The sequence below is a fragment of the Primulina eburnea genome, chromosome 5 (assembly GCF_022965805.1).
Source record: "Primulina eburnea isolate SZY01 chromosome 5, ASM2296580v1, whole genome shotgun sequence".
Taxonomy (NCBI): Eukaryota; Viridiplantae; Streptophyta; class Magnoliopsida; order Lamiales; family Gesneriaceae; genus Primulina; species Primulina eburnea.
In genome coordinates, this window is record NC_133105.1 from 6,017,487 (window position 1) to 6,035,274 (window position 17,788).

The window sequence follows — 17,788 nt, forward strand, 5'->3', positions numbered from 1 at the left end:
GATGTTTGGGACCATTCTTGAAAGATAAAAGAACTAAAATATGCAATCAATGAGTTGAGGATTAGGTAAAGATCTAAAGGTGGATTAAGTTGCCAGAAAATAGATGCGAACAAACACACTAAAAGATGTCGTATTAAAAGAACCCTTTATAGATTTGTGAATCCAATTCATAATCACAATAATGCTGTCAAGAATCATATATTGCACCGCTGTCCTTTTAGCCACAATCGCAGTCGTACTACTTGCTTTATTCTCACCACAGCCTTATAGAAAGAACCTGACACCCTTTGTAGCCCTGTCATTCTACATTCGACAACCACGAGTCACTGGCCCCGAAGCCCGTCCGGTGGAACCACCACCACCACCACCACCTGCCGGAGCTCTGATATTCCACCACACACTAACAGAGGGACCCGAAAACACGTCTCGAGTAGTCGGGAAAGCACAAGGTTTTATAATCCCTGTGGAAAGCTTTGCGCATTCGGCGTTCAATATCATTTATCTTACCATATATACAAATGAATATTCGGGCAGCATCAGCATCCAGGCCAAAAGCTTAACCCACAAAGAAAGAGAAGTATTGAGTATTGTGGGTGGCACAGGGTCCTTTGCTTTCGTGCGTGGCCTAGCTGTTTTTGCTAAAACGGATGAGGCAATTTATCATATAAAATTGCACTTGAAATTTTCTAATGGCTCCTAAGCAATCTTGGACAAGGCAAAAATTATAGCGCAAAAGTTCCCCGTTTTTTCTCAACTCTTTCCCCCTACTTCTACATCTTTTGACGAGATTTATAAGAATAATATCTCTTGCATAATAATTTCAGTCAAAGATATCAATCTTCTGACTTTCGATTTTCACTGATTGTAAGTCATAAACTCCAATTGGTGTTCATTAATGTTGCAACAATATATATCACAGTAGTCGTTGAGATACATATTTTGGTACATGCAAGTATGTAATGGTCAATATAATACTTCTTCAACTTGGATCAACAATTTGGTCAAGTACGACGATGCAAAATAGTATGCCCACATTGCACCAAAAAATTAAGGATTTTATCAGACTGGGTAATGTTCTTCTCTACTAATCTATGTTCAGGATAGTTATTATAATGCAATAGATTGTACCAAGTAGGTTTTTGGTAAAAAATTATCTTTAGTGTATTTTCTAGATCTAAACCATTCAGAGTACGAGTGAACCATGCAACCAATTCGAGATAACACCAAACAAACCAAGCAATCTCCGAAACTACACGAATCAAAATATTCTCACTTTTTGTCAAAAGGTTGGTTGGAATCAGGAAGCAAGAGAGAAGGCCTCATCACAGTGAAAGACCACCCCATGGCATATAGGCTTGTTAGCACGTCTCCAGGCACCAAGATTTGAGAATCATCAAGAACCTGAGAATCTGTAGAGACTGCCACAATTTTATCCGAATCTTGTCCACTTTCGGAGAAACAAGATTTTATACTGAGAGATAGTAACAGATTTTCATCATCTCAGAGATGGAGAATGCTCCTGTAGAGATTTCTGGTAGAATAATGTTCCGGATTGAGTATATGATAGAATAGCTTCTGTGAAGCCAAAGTATAATGATTATATGCGATAAATTAAGAGTGAACATCACTATTCTTTCTTTTCCCACTAATTCTCAATGCACCAGTTGAGTCAGAAAATGGACCAGTATGTGAAGGAATGGATAAAAAGAACATTTTAAGACGAGCAAAAGAAAAGCAAGAATGCATAATATAAGGTAAGCAATTGTACTGGAATACTCTATTTACATTAATAGTTCTCCGCTACTGGTCTGGATGGAAAGAGCCTCAGAAGAAACGTTAGTAACGACCATAGACAAGTAACACCTAGGATACGAAATGTCAGTACCAAGGAAACAAATGCCCCCACCCGATCTGCTGTTGCAGGGGTTATGGATACACCACTCATTGCAAACATTAACTTCTCAATATATCCCACAGCCCTGGCCAACTGATATATCCTATATATCTGCGGAGAAAGTACCAATCTTATTAAAATACGTCCCCCTTTTAATTTGGAGGCAACAGTTAATTTCATGATTTCTAACCTCAAAGATAATTGGCAAAAGAGGCCAGCAAGAAGATCCATCCCGGTCAAGAAGTCTCTCAAATGCAAATTGAGCCAAACAGCCATATAAGAAAGGAGCAACAGAAATCAATGCAGGTAAACCAAGAATCGGCCAGGTGACATAAACGGCAAAGAGTGGAGCGAAAACTTTAAATCCCATGGTGAAAAAAGCAGAGGACAAATATCCTCGTAGGCCAGTGATGAGGCTCCATCTCTTTGAGGTAAACTGCAGATATGGCCTTTGAACGTGCTCAGTAACAAGTAGAAATATGGCAAGTCCGGCATAAAATATGACCTCGGTAGAAAATGAGGTAACAATTTCTGCATCAAGATCAAGAAAAACTAAACGTTTGTCCAGTACACAATGAAGAAAATTATCGGAAAAAATGTGTATAAGAACCAACACAAGATCACAAGAAAGGTTGAAATTCCAAATATAAAAACTAATGGAAGCAGGCAACCCTTTTGCAAATCATGGAAGTATCACTATGCTAAAGCCCAACTGTATGTCATGTAATTCAACCAACAACTCTACATTTTAGCATCATCAACCCATTATTCCGTTCTTCCCTTATGTTACATTAAATAATTTATAAATGCACGAGCATAAAGGAAGTACAGACCTTAACCTCAAAGAATGAACTTCAACCCCAGCAATGTTAATTTTTTCTCCACTCTTAAAACTTCCTAATTCTATTCATCATTCTTCATTAGTTTCACATCATATGAAGTATGAGATGTCAGGGAGCAATAATAGTCTCTCCTATCTCCTATGAGAGCGATCAAAACGTGGGATTAGAGATGTCATAAGATTCAAAATATTCGAGCTGCAACTTAGCCAATTATAGCTTTTGCTAAGAGACCAAGCCCTTGATCCTACAATTATTATCAAAAACCAATGTTACATGCTATTTTATCATAAGTTACAAGTTGATGAAATTATTGAGAGATCACTGTTTCTAGTAGAAGTGCAATCACAACATGATATTTGGGTTGTCGTATGGCTTAAAGTAGTTAAGTTGTACTGCTAACGCTAACGATAACTTTTGGTAAAATGACAAATGCTCGTACCTAGATAAGGTTAGAAATACTTGTTCAAATGTTACTGTTAAAAAAATAAATCAACAAATTACACATGTGACACGATGTTTACCCTTATGCTGGAAGTCTATGCCAATAGTTGCATAAGTTTATCAAATTCAAGAAGGCATCAGAAATTAGAGAGATTCCAATCAACCAAAAATAAAAAAAATAAAGTAATAAAGAGTTTTTAAAGCTGATAAGATCAAGGCCGGAGGTTAAGATCTATATGCAGAGACGGATTTATGTATGGGCTGTACTGGGCTGTAGCCCAGCCCACTTTTTTTTTAGCGACGGTTTCAGAAACCGTCGCTAATATTTGCGACGGTTTAGTAAAACCGTCGCCGAAGGAATCGGCGACGGTTTTAATCCAAACAGTCGCTATTAGCGACTGTTTTTTGAAAAACCGTTGCTAATAGCGACGGTTGTTTCAAAAAACCGTCATACATCAATGTCTTAGTCCAATCAAGTCCCGTCCATTTACAAGGATGAGACCAAATTCATTCCATATCCTCTGATCCTCCCACCTTAATTCTACAAAATTTCTCTCCCTAGTCCCAAGCCCTTTAGCGACAAAATAGAATTGCGGACTCCCGAAGAAATCGAATTGCTCATCGGCAAGGCAACAATCCAGGTAAGAATCGGCTATACATTTTTTATTTTGTTTTTTATAGCTTCTTTGTGCGTGATTTGTGGTTTCTTGATTGTTTGTTGTTGAGTTGATGATTGACTATTACTTGTTTATTTGTTTAATAATTATTTTATTCTTGTTTAGGATTATAACTTGAATTTTTTCAAAATGGAACATTAATCTTGTTTTGACATTACCTGTGTTTACTGCCACTACTGAGCGGGCTTTTTCAGCAATGAAGCATGTGAAGACGGCACTTCGCAATTAAATGAAGGATGACTTTCTTGCCGATTGTTTGACACTCTATATTGAACGAGATTTACCTAAACATATTGATGTAAATTCTATTATTGATCAATTTTATGTTTTAAAATCTCGTAGAGCACAACTTCGTTGAACGATATAATGTAATTTTTTTTTAATAATATATAACTTATCATATTGAGTTCCTATATGTGAACAACAAATAGATTATAGACATCAGTATGCACAAAGAGATCATAGCATATAACTTTCAAATCCAGCCAGTTCATCAGCAAAAACAACCAGTATATAATATATAAGAAAAAATCAGAAACAGATGGCAAAACACCAAATTCAATCAAACAACGTTATAACTCATGAAGGAAGTTCCAGAATACCTGCAAGAACCTCATTTTTTAAGAGATCCTCGATAACGCCAATGATAAATAACTGCGGAACAATCAAGGACGATATTAATGCTACAGGAGCCAAAATCCACAGAAATGATCCAGTATTCTCAACAAAAGGCGCTGACACCAATTTTCTTTCCTCCCCCGATTGGTAGCTCAATCCACCGAAAGAAACAGAGCCTGATTTTCCACGAAATGGTTCCGAACCCTTAATTGCACTCACTCGAAAACTCGAATTACTAGACGAATTATTATCTGCAGCAGACACAACCACTCTGCTCCTTAAAGATACCGAGAGAGCTGCGAAAGACGGGGTAAAAAGGAAAGTAAATAACTGAGAACTCCCAGTGATAAACCAAATAGGAAGATTAAAGCGAGAAAACGTACATTTGAGCTCAATTTGGCATCTGGGGATCCATTTTTGAAAGTAAGCGTGGCCCCTAAACTGTCCTTTGACCTAACCAACATTTCTTTCATGGAATAATTAAAATTTTCAACAGGGAACAAGATTGAAAATTTTACAGAGAGAGCTTACAGGGTGAAGCTGAAGGAGCGAAACACGGGTGCGTGGAGGACAATTTTGAAGGAAAACAGACGCAGATTGCAACTCCATTTCGCGTTTGAGCAAGATTTCAGTGGGGTTTAGTTTTACACCGTCCTGTGCTATCCTTAAACCCCTCATTCGCGTCTCGCTCACTCTTCAGCAAAAATGATATCATTTCTCCATTTTCTCACTTTTTATTTTAATTTTTTTTTAAGTTTATTGTTGGAGTATAAGTTTATTTTAATACACGTGGTGGTAGAGTGATCTAATTATGATATTTAGGTTATTATATGATTTAAAATATTTAAGTTATAATATTATTATAGATTATAGTTTTTGGCAAAAATTCAATCTATTGTTCTTATAATTGGTGTCAGTACCAACCATGTTAGGATATGCTAGCAGCTAGCATAAAATTTTAAAGTTAAAAATAATCATTATTTTTATATCTCAAATATAAAAGTATGTATGCATAGTTAGCCATATTTCTTCTATTCTTTTCTTAATACATCCCTACTTAATTTGGAGTCTTGTAACTAATTAACTATTAGAAATACAACAAACAATTAATATAAACTCTCCTTAAATAAGCATAAAATCGAAAAATATAATTGATATTTTCAATAAGTATTTTTATTTATGTGAAAAAAGAAGCATATCTATATAATTTGAGACTGTAGGTCTCACGTCATAAAATATATTTTAAACTCTGATAGCTGAGTTGCGGGCCAAAAATCAACTCAAGTTTCCCAATAAATGCACCCAACTTCTTCCCAATAAGCTACAAATTTTCCAATAAGGTTATATTATTGTAACAACAATTAGTTGTAAGGTCACAAGTAAGTTGGATCAAGTTTTGAAAATAGACAATTCCAAATTGCATAAAAGAATATATGTATATGGGCAATTCCAATTTTAGTACAAGTTGGAATCATAATTCATAAGGAAACTAAATAATATGTTTGATTTAAACAAAAAACTTATGTGAGACTGTTAAGATTGGAACTTGGACCTAACTCAACTCCAAAAGCTAGCTCAAGAGGGGAGGATTGTCCACTCCCATATATACCACTCAAAAGTTATTTATCTAACCGATGTGAGACAATTAACACACCCCTCTCACGCCCAGAAATGAATATCTGGAGCGTGGAGTTTACAAATGACCCAATTATGGGCAGAACGGGTGGCCTAATTATAGGCAGTCCAACACATAACGGTGAAACCCGGGCTCTGATACCATGTTAAGATTGGAACTTGGACCTAACTCAAACCCAAAAGCTAGCTCAAGTGGGGAGGATTTTCCAATCCGATATATACCACTCAAAGGTTATTTATCTAACCGATATGTGTTGGACTGCCTATAATTAGGCCACCCGTTCTGCTCATAATTGGGTCTTTTGTAAACTCTACGCTCCAAATGTTCATTCCTGGACGTGAAAGGGTGTGTTAATTGTCCCACATCGGTTGGATATATAACCTTTGAGTGGTATATATGGTCTTGGGCAATCCTCCCCCCTTGAGCTAGCTTTTGGGGTTGAGTTAGGTCCAAGTTCCAATCTTAACAGAGACAGTCTCAAATGTCGTATTTTGTGAGACAAATATCTTATTTGGATCATTCATGAAAAAATATTACCTTTTATGCTAATAGTATTACTTTTTATTGTGAATATCGATAAGGTTGACCTGTCTCACAGATAAAGATTCGTGAGACCATTTCATATAAGACATACTCTTTGATTTATATTTAATTAAATTGGCAACGAAGTATTTTGAGACCTTTATGATTGAAAATTTGGATCCAAATTTTTTGAAAACAAAAATAAAATTTTATTTTTTGTTCATATGAATCGAACTTGTTTGGTCCAGCCGCAGTACTAAAACAAGTGGCACAATGGTCCATGATCAATTGATGTTTTCGGCAGTGACATTGTGGGGATTTGGATCACCATGTTTTCTCCGCCGTAGAGTCGTTGTGTCATGTGGAATCAACATCGAGTTTGCGTGTTCTAAAAGTCGTGTTATGTACAATATGAGATCCAAATAAGACGTCTCTCTAGAAGTTTTATTTTTATGATAAATAAATAAATAATACTGAAGTAAAAAACTCGACAATAACGTTTTGTGGAGAAAAATCATCTGAACGGAATTGCAGTTTGTGAAAAAATTGATATATTAAAATTATGTATAATTTAGATCAAAGTTCAATAAATATAACGTGCCAATGAATCTTAATGTTAGTAAAGTTTTAGTATGTCACATTTGATTTGAAAGATGAGATGACTAAATTTGTATGACGTATAAATTATAAAATATGTTGTGTGTATAATTGTTTATGTTGGGTAGAACAATCAAAACATGGTGTTGGAGCTACTATATGATTTAAAGATTTGAGTTGTATCATTACCACTAGCTATAATTTTCGGTAAAGCGAAAATCACTCAGCCCTATAATTTATAATATCAGAGCTCAGTTCATGTGTTCGATTCTCATTGATTGCAAAGAAGACAATTACTGAGAAGCGAGATTGTTTGGTGCAATAAGTGTTCATGTTGATCGAGTAGAACAACTGAAACGTGGTGTTTGAGTTATTGTACGATTTAAAATATTTGAGTTTGACCGTTAACACTAACTATAACTTTTAGTAAAACAACAAACAATCGATCCTACAAATCATATATACAAATAAAATAATAATTTATAACTTAATATTTTATATAATGTGAGTCGAACATTGGAAGAGTATCTGTTATTAGTAGATGTTACTCAATTTGGCCACGCACATATATACACACACACGCACACGTGCGTGTGACCGTCACATTGTTGTAAGAACCCAATAGAATAGCCGTGCATTGGGAGCAGGGGCGGAGCCAGGATTTAAAATTACCTGGGACTGGCTCCGTCCCATGCTGTATTTAATAAAATAAATAATTAATTAAAAAAATTAAAATAAAAATATTTAACAATTGACTTCATGAAAACATAGAACAAGAGTATTTAATATTTAATACCTTCAAAAACATAGAGCTAAAACACTACTGAATATAAATTCGAAAATCCCATTTACATAATTCTGAATTTTTCCAAAATTCTTACAAAATTCCATAAATTCGCATTTATATTTTCTATAGCATCTAAACATCCAAATAATAAATAATCAACACTAAAAATCGCAATACTCAATATAAAATCTGGAAATTCAAAATAATGCTCAAATAAATTCTCAAAAATTATCAATATCATCAATCGGCTCAAAATAGTAACTACAATAAAAAATTTAACATATATCAATTATCGGAATTAAAAAAAAAACCAAAATACCCAAATTTTGAAATACTAAAATCTGAAATTACCTTTAAAATTCGAAATCTAACGAAGAACAACAAGAACGAGCGGTAGAAAGTCTAACGTTAAGATTTTCTCATATTTTCGGTGAAAACGGTGACCAATGGGCGACGGCTGATTTCAAGACGACAAAGAAACTTTGAAAATTTGGTATTAAAAAAAACTTTTTCCGTGAGATTTCCGAATCTACAATCGATTTTTAAAACTGGCGACCGATTATGAAGTTACGACAATTTGAAGTATTTAAAATTGTGATGATTTGAGAGAGAAGAATAGAGAAGCTAAAGAAGAAAAAAATACAGATTAGGGACTAATCAACAAATTTTTTAAAATAAAACATATTTATTTTTTTTTTAAAAAAATTTAGGTGGGGCTGGAGCCCAACCCAGCCCCCTTAGTGCCTCCGCCCCTGATTGGGAGTTGTCAGATGGCCGGTGGTGTGAATTTGGTCGGAAATCCATTAGGAATAACAGATGTTTATTTGATTCATATGAACAATAAATTTGAACACATTCTTTTGTTTGACCTCTGGATTTTGCTATGACCTTTATATTTCCGACCATATTTATTTTATCAAACGAGAGTTTCTACGAAATTATAGATTCAAGTTCACATACAAAACCCCGAATGGGTCCAAATATGTTTGGTCAAATAGATTCAACATCGGAAACTGTGCAACACCTTTAGTGGACGGAACCATAAAATTAAGAAAAAAATAAATTCAAATTTATTTTTAAATATAAAAAATAAGTTTTCTATGTAATTTATATCACAATACAATAATTTTTGATATGAAAATTTACAAAACAGCTTTTTTTTTTTAAAAAAAATAGTGATTTGTTTAGACTCTAATTTGTTTACAAAACAGCTTTTTTCTACGTAATAATATGATTGATAGTGTCTTGACTCTGATGCTTGTTTGACGGGGACTCCCAAGCCAATCGCCTGAAGACTAATAAAAAGGTATCGCACACTTCCGAATCAATCACCGGTAGTTGCAATAGCTTTATGCGACATGTAAAAACATCGGAAAATTGGTCTTCAGTCTCTAGTCGTCGAATTTTTTTTGTTCAATCACTGGATATTTTTTTAGTACCACATTTCCACACATTTTATATGATATAGTACCACAATTTTGTGAGTAGGAAATAAACTCAAAGAAATGTTTTGATTGGAGATTTTTCATCAATTTTCCGTGAAAACATAAATGATGTATTGAATTTTATTCATTTGTTTTAATATTTTATTTATATCATGTGCCAACTTATATTAAATTTAATTTAAAAAATAAGATGTACGGAAAATTGATAAAATATAATAATGTGTCCTCTGATTTTATGTTTATTATAATCAAACAATTATTATTAATCATCTACTTTTAGTTCAACTTTTTGAAAGAAAAAAAATTCCATAAAATTATTTTTAGATTATTTTATGACTGACTTTAAATTGGACTGGAAACAACCACCATAATTATTTATTTATTTATTTTTATAGTATAAAAAATTATTTGTAATAATAAGAAAAGTGGGCCATTTTTTTCCCACTCGAGGCAAAGTTCATTCCTTTTCTGTAGTTGACAAGGTATCCATTTGCATTCAGTACAAACTCCGTGTGTATTTATACATCGGATTCCACCACAAATAATTCACAGTCAAAAGGTTGATTCACTCGGCAATGGCTTCCTCTCATGTATCGTTTGTCTCTTCTTCACAGATTTCATTCTCCTCCCAATATTCGTCAGCAAAATTACTTAGGGTCCCTTCACAGCTCTCAATCCAGCGATCGTTTTCTGCTCAGCCGATCAACATAGAATCAGCCTTGTCGGAAAAACCATCCCTTTCTCCACCGCCGCGGCACACGGAGGCGGTGGCCCCCTCTAAACTTCCGGTTCGGAAAATCCCCGGCAACTACGGGCTGCCCTTGATCGGCCCGTGGAGAGACAGGCAAGACTATTTCTACAATCAAGGCCGGGACGAGTTCTTCAAATCAAGAATCCGGAAGTATGATTCCACGGTGTTCAGAGTCAACATGCCGCCGGGTCCCTTCATTTCCTTCGCATCAAACGTCGTCGTCTTGCTCGATGGCAAGAGTTTTCCTATCCTTTTTGACACTGACAAAGTTGAGAAGAAGGATCTTTTCACCGGCACATATATGCCTTCCACTGATCTCTCCGGCGGCTACAGGACACTCTCTTACCTCGACCCCTCCGAACCCAACCACGCAAAGCTGAAAACTTTGATGTTTTTCTTACTCTCTCATCGGCGGGAGAAAGTAATCCCTGAATTCCAGAACAGCTACACAGAAGCCTTTGAGAGATTGGAGAAGGAATTGGCCACCAAAGGGAGAGCAAACTTCGGTGCCGCCAATGAACAGGCGGCGTTCAATTTCTTGGCTAGATCGTTCTTAGGCGTCAACCCGAATGACACCAAGCTCGGATCCGACGGGCCAACCCTTATCGGAAAATGGGTTCTCTTCCAGCTACACCCACTGCTGACCCTAGGCTTGCCCAAAGGTTTAGAAGACGGCATTCTCCACACGTTTCGCTTGCCGCCATTTTTAATCAAGAGGGATTATCAAAGATTGTACGAATTCTTCTACCAGAACTCAGCCCCACTTCTCGATCAAGCAGAAAAGCTCGGCCTCACCAAAGACGAAGCTTGCCATAATCTCTTATACTCCACGTGCTTCAATTCATTCGGTGGCATGAGAATCCTCTTCCCAAACATTCTCAAACGGGTGGGCCGAGCTGGAGCCAAGCTGCATGCTGAACTAGCTCAAGAAATCCGATCCGCAATCAAATCCAGCGGCGGAAACGTCACGATGGCGGTGATGGAAAAGATGCCGCTGATGAAATCAGTGGTGTACGAGGCTCTGCGTATCGAGCCGCCGGTTTCGCTTCAGTACGGCAAGGCCAAGCGCGACTTGGTGATCGAGTCACACTATGCAGCGTTTAAGGTGAAAGAAGGAGAAATGCTGTTCGGGTACCAGCCATTCGCCACCATGGACCCCATGATATTCGACCGGGCGGAGGAGTTTGTTCCCACACGGTTCCTCGGCGAAGAAGGGGAGAAACTGTTGAAACACGTGCTGTGGTCTAATGGACCGGAGACAGAGAACCCCACAGTTAACAACAAACAGTGCGCTGGGAAGAATTTTGTGGTTCTGGCCTCCAGGTTGCTGCTAGTTGAGCTGTTCCGCCGTTACGATTCCTTTGGTATTGAGGCGGCGGTGTCGCCGCTGGGCTCCTCTGTCACAATAACGTCGTTGAAGCCGGCTAGTTTTTAGACCGGTATTCGGTCTAGCTTTTCTAGTCTTCATAGTATTGTTGTAATTTAACCAGTAGGTACATTTGGTTTGAACAAGGCCAAATTGACCATATTTGTGACATTGAATTTTCTTGTTTCTCTATTTTTTTCAAATTTATTTGCAGTAAATTTGTTTTTTTTTTTAATTATCAAAACTTGAAAATTTATTAGAATTTTTAAATTTTAAATACTTACCTTCGTTTTCCACTAATTCCATCAAGTTTTTATGAAATGTGCCCACTAATTTAACCAGTTTATCATCATTGTCAAATACATCGATATCCTCACGCTTGTAAAGCAATTCCCCTCACTTTTTCCTTGTTCTTGAACTTCAATTCAAAGGTTTGAAGAGAACACATCGATTCAACAAGTTTAATGGAGTCAACGTCATTTGCATCTTCGATTACAGCCACTTTTATGTCAAATATTTTAGGAAGAGATCTTAAAGTTTTTTTTTTTAAAAAACCTTTGAATCAGAATATTTTTCTCCCATAAAAAAATTTCTCATTTGCTATGTTGCACAATTTGGCATTGGAACCAGCAATCATTTGTCTTCATGCATCCTTGACACTTCAAGCCTAGAAGCAAGAATCTGAAGCTTAGAAATTTTTACAGCAGTCACATCTTCATATGCAGTTAAAAGGATGCTTCATGCTTCCATGGCATATTCAAAAGTGGATATCTATTTAAACTAATTAGAATTAATGGTATTGAAAATTGCATTCAATGCTTTCGGATTGTTGTTAACCAATCAATCCTCATTAGCACTTCAGGTTTCTTCGTCTTTGTTGGCTGCTCATATCCTGAAAAATTTGATTTTCACTATGTGAAAAATGACATTTTACTTCGCCAGACCTTAATTCGACAATAATAATTTACGAAGTAATACATTACCAATAACTTCAGTAATAACACAAGCGAATAATATATTTTACTTCGGATGTTTAAAAACACGGACTTCACTATTTTTTATTATTATATTTTACTTCAGTATTTCAATGTTGATGAAGTAAAAAAGAAGAAAAATAAGTTAATGTCGAAGTAATAAGATGAACCGCGCTGAACATTTGGTGAGTGTTGACACTTTGCGACGGTTTTTGAACCGTCGCCGATCTCGTCGGCGACGGTTTTAAAAACTCTGTCGCTATTAGCGACGGTATATCAAAAGCCGTCGCTATTAGCGACGGATTTTGAAAAACCGTCGCTGCGTTATATCGATTATTTTCATAGACGAGCTGATACCGCCATTCTCGCTTCGAACCGCCAACACCACCGGCGTTCAGCTCACCGAGAGAGAAGCAAAACACCACCACCACCACCACCACCGTAAGTCTAGTTATTCCGTCCCTGATTATCTTTTTTCCAATTAATCTGTGATTTGAAGTCTGTACTGGTTTTGATTTGGCATTCATGTTTTCACATACGTTTTCTGTAACAGTATCTACTTGCTTGAAGATTTATAATTTTATGTTACCTGCGGTGCGATAATTTTTAACCAGCTGAGTTGATTTTACATGCGTTGGTATTTGGCCTTTTTTTTGTTTGTTTTTATCAATTTTATTTTGGGTACGGTCTTGCTTTGAAATCTTTTCTTTATCTTATTGGCTATTGCCCCTCAACTGAAATGGTTATACATTTCTGAGCTGAATCATAGTCATGTGCTTTGAATTTGTCCTGTAATATTTAAGGTTTTTAATGCAGTTACCTGTTATCACCATGATTATAATTGTTTTGTTGATTTGCAGTCACATATTACTTGATATAATAATATGCTACTTATCTGCTTCCGTGACATCCCATTGCAATGTTTTTCTACTATGACAATAAGTTTTTGTTGAATATTCATTTTTGAAGGGGATTAGCAAATGCTACCTAATTAGATTATTTGCTTTAAAGAACCCTTCCTGTACCTGCTTCCCTTTGATTCCATCTTCTTTCATTTTTACTCTTACCAGTTTTTTGGAACTTCAGCTTTTGGTGAAAAAATTGATTGCAAGTTTTAATATTCTGGTTGATTTCGAATACATTAACTTAAAAGTAGGTAGTAGATTATGTTGATTTCGAATACATTAACTTAAAAATATGAAAAAAAATAACTTCTTACTTTTTAAAATGTAGTGGGGTGAAGATGTACAATGCCTCTCAGGATATTTCTAAAGGGCCATGTTATAAAATATTGACGGTATGTATCGTACTTATTTGTGAATACATGAATTGGTAGTGGTTATTAATTAGATTGTGATTGTTGCATTAACTTTTCAATTCCATTATAGGGTAATATGAAACAAAGTGGTTCGGTTGAGTGTGGATATTGTGTCATGAGGTACATGAAAGAGATTGTCGATTGTGATGATCCACACTTGGAGAAGATGGTGAGTTTCTTCTTCGGATAAATTTGTTGATTGATTGAGATGAATTGTTGTCATTAAGATATATTTTATTGTTGAGATAATGTGTTGTCATTGGAATATGCTTTATTGTTGAGAAAATGTGTTGCCATTGGGATATATTTTATTGTTGAGATAATTGCTTGAGATGAATTGTTGTCATTGTGATATATTTTATATTAGTGTTAAAAAAGTTAATATATGTTAATATATTTGATACATTGGGGGTTGGTTTGGGATCACGTCTCTGGGACATTGGGAAAATGCTATCATTGTAGTTGATAGAATATTATAATATTCATTGTATCCTTTATGTGATGCGAATCGTTTCCATTGCTGCTACATAACTATAGTCAATGCTTTATAAGAACTGGTTTTACTTGCATGATTTGTCCACTGTGCATGTGGGCGATAAGGTAGTGGCCTAATTCTAGCATTTTCTTCGAGGAAATGATAAAATGTTCATCTTAAATCTACTCAAGTGCTTACATTCATTTTTCTTCCAAGTTCCAATGAAACAAACCTGTCATTGACATCCACGTTTCTGTTTTTTTTTCCTTCTGTTTTTCCTTATTTTTCTTCTCTGAATGCATGGTGATTGGGGTGCAGTTGAAGGGATCAAACATATGATAAAAGTTTGAATTCAGCGTATGATTTGTGATTGATTGCTTGAATTCAATCACTCTGTTCTTTCATAGATCAATGCTTCCATTTGCCACCTTGTTTTATATTCCTCAAAACTGAAATCGAGTTGATTGAATTTGTTTCCCTGTTGTGCGTTAATGGTCCATGGATAAATAAATTTGCTTGGTGTTCGATATGCTACATCATGTTTCTATTTGGGTGGTTTTTATTTGAAATAGAAGAATCTAATGTATTTTCTTTTTCAAATTTCAGTTTGCAGGATGCATCAAGAATCAATATTACACCCAATGTCAATATGACGAGGTCAGAAGTGAATGGAGTGAATTTGTTTACTCCCATGTAGGTGCTTAGATGGAAGGTGCATGTTGGGATAAATATTTTGTTTGTCATTGTGGATTTTTGGATATACTTTTGGTTTTCTGGATGCATTTTTTGGGTTACAATTGTGGATTGATGAATATGTAATTACGGATTCGTGGTTATTAATTATTTTTAGATGGATAATTTATGAATTTAATTATAATAGTGTATTAAGTCATATATTGCAATTATGTATTCTGTACAAGCGAAGTTGTTTTGCGCAATTACTTCACCAAAATATTAATTACTGAAGTATTTAGAACTAATTACTTCGTCACTAAATGATAATTGTGAAATACTATCATATAAGATGAAGTTATATATAATATATTACTTTATTATTCACTATAATCAATGAAGTAAAATACAATTATTACTTCGTCACTAAATGTTACTTGTGAAGTAACATAATATAAAATACTTCAACAAATAGGATAAATGCTGGAGTTATAGAATAAATTTACTTCAACAAATAGGATAAATTGTGAGGTTGTTTGAATGTATTACTTCATTAAAATACATAATTACGAAGTATTTCAGCTGAATTACTTCTTCTATTATTGAAAATAATGAAGTAAAATATTATAAATTACGTCGCTAAATAATAATTAAGATGAAGTTATATATAATATACTACTTCATTATTCACTATAATCGACGAAGTAAAACACATTTATTACTTCGGTACTTGTCCAATTCCGGACCGGTTTTCCTCCCAAAACCGGCCAAATGACTTCGGTATTTTCAATACTACAACTTCGGGTATTATGCGAAGTAAAAGGTACATCTATTACTTCACGTCCATATACTTCGGCACTTAACTACCATATTACTTCAGATAATATCCGAAGTAAAAAGCCTTTTTTCACATAGTGTTTAAAGCTTTTCCTCAATGAACTTTATGAACACCCTCGTCCTTGATTTTCAATGGGAGTAGTTTGCACCATTTAGTAGTGGTGGCTTGGAAATAAATCATCCTTTACACATAAAATATCTTTGTGCAAAATCAAACAAACAGCGACCGATGTCACACTATAATAAATAATGAACTTTCTCTGATATCAATTGAAAATTATGTTATCTTGCAGTATTATTGGCTCGTTATTTATCGTCGTTTATTACGCGTGTGGATAATAAAATAAAGAACACATATTCACCATGAATTTAATGTAATTCGGTTGACAGACCTATGTATACAGAGTCAGGCCAAATATCAACTGAATCCACTAAAATTTAAATAATGTTATAATCACACAAAGACTTAGACAAATCAAAAGACTCCCTCTTTTTATGACGCCTCTATGATAAACACTTTCAGCAGACTTCACTTGACGAACACTACTATTTCGATACCACGAAAAATTTTCTTTCGAGAATGTCACATTCATCTCCTGATGAATTAATAATCAATCAATGAATGTTTATGGACCACCAACAATAAAAAAGCTCTCAAAAGATAATAATAAGGTGGAGCTGATCGAACTTTGTCATAGTAATGGCCGCGACACAAAATGAACAAGAGACATTTGTCTTCACAAAAGTTACTCATGAAAATTGATACTTTCTCAGAATAATATAGTTACGAAAATATCTATCCCTCGACGAAATCTCCACAACACACTCCACAACACATTGAATAGATCTTGGCTAGTTTTATCATTATCCAATTTATAATTTTCTTTTGAAACTTGCAATACGAACTTGGACAATTATTCAATACATATTCATAAGGAATATGTAAGCGTAAGAGATTTGATAAGCTATATCTATCGATATGATCTAAATATTATTTCTCAATCATAACTTACTATTCAAAATACAATATCAAATAAAAAGCTACAACTATATTTACTAAACAACCCAACAATAAAAGAAGGTCAAAACGTGCCAATACCAAAAAAAAGCTAGCAAAACACATATGTTTTGATTTGATTGGTTGGTGCCCACGTGGCTTATGTTGTAAAGGTACGATGAATTTTTTATGTTATACTTTATGATTATGTTATGTTAATGAATAATGAATATAACGATAAGGAAAAATATCCCTTGTAATTTTGATTGTTGACAAATGTACAATTATCACGGAAGAAAAAAAGTTGACAACAATTTGTGTGAGACGGTCTCACGGATCTATTTTGTGAGACGGATCTCTTATTAGGGACATCCATGAAAAAGTATTATTTTTTATGCTAAGACTATTACTTTTTATTGTGAATAGCGATAGGGTTGACCCGTCTCATAGATAAAGATTCGTAAGATCGTCTCACAAAAGACCTGCTCAAAAGATTTAAGATGAAGAAAATGCTATTTACCATAATATACTTGGTGATAGAACTTACTGACGCAATAATATCAAAAAATAAAAATAAAAAAATACATACTTTACTTAATAATGATAGAACACACAACTGTTAATTTTCGATGTGTAATAGATAAATCTATAAACTAACACAATAATCTACAGCTCACGTTCATCGAATAAATTATACCAAGAAAAATATGTACGACATATTTATTTGAGAAAGTGTCGGTAGCCGTACCCTTATCATTGTTTAGGAAAAAGATATTTTAGTATTCTACTTTTATACGTCAATATATTTTTTTCCCAGTGTCTTCGTATTTAATAAATAATAAAACATTGACTACAATGAAATGTTTTGTTCCATATTGTGCTTGGCCAAAAACTCGCACGTACGTACATGTTATCTTTTAAAGACAATTTTATATTAAC

The 17,788-nt window shown here is 34.7% G+C and overlaps 3 protein-coding genes and 1 long non-coding RNA gene across 4 annotated transcripts; 3 read left to right on the forward strand and 1 right to left on the reverse strand.

The window, feature by feature from the left end:
• The first annotated feature begins 58 nt into the window (after positions 1–58).
• Positions 59–945, forward strand: LOC140832708 (dirigent protein 2). The gene has a single exon (XM_073196861.1). It carries the CDS (start codon positions 182–184, stop codon positions 698–700), a length of 519 nt encoding a protein of 172 aa, XP_073052962.1. The 5' UTR covers positions 59–181; the 3' UTR covers positions 701–945.
• Positions 946–1,605: 660 nt separating this feature from the next.
• LOC140832707 (uncharacterized) lies at positions 1,606–5,183 on the reverse strand. Its single transcript, XM_073196860.1, has 5 exons — positions 5,004–5,183; positions 4,856–4,925; positions 4,457–4,768; positions 2,085–2,425; positions 1,606–2,005 (listed from the first exon to the last, which is right to left on the reverse strand). The coding sequence occupies exons 1-5, from the start codon at positions 5,148–5,150 to the stop codon at positions 1,787–1,789; spliced, it is 1,089 nt and encodes a 362-aa protein (XP_073052961.1). The 5' UTR covers positions 5,151–5,183; the 3' UTR covers positions 1,606–1,786.
• Positions 5,184–9,972: 4,789 nt separating this feature from the next.
• Positions 9,973–11,768, forward strand: LOC140832710 (allene oxide synthase 1, chloroplastic). The gene has a single exon (XM_073196862.1). The coding sequence runs from the start codon at positions 10,035–10,037 to the stop codon at positions 11,643–11,645; it is 1,611 nt and encodes a 536-aa protein (XP_073052963.1). The 5' UTR covers positions 9,973–10,034; the 3' UTR covers positions 11,646–11,768.
• A 2,061-nt stretch (positions 11,769–13,829) lies between these two features.
• On the forward strand, positions 13,830–15,181 carry LOC140831683 (uncharacterized). The gene is made up of 3 exons (XR_012117909.1): positions 13,830–13,847; positions 13,939–14,037; positions 14,950–15,181. It is a non-coding gene; the product is annotated as an uncharacterized lncRNA (long non-coding RNA).
• The last annotated feature ends 2,607 nt before the right edge of the window (positions 15,182–17,788 follow it).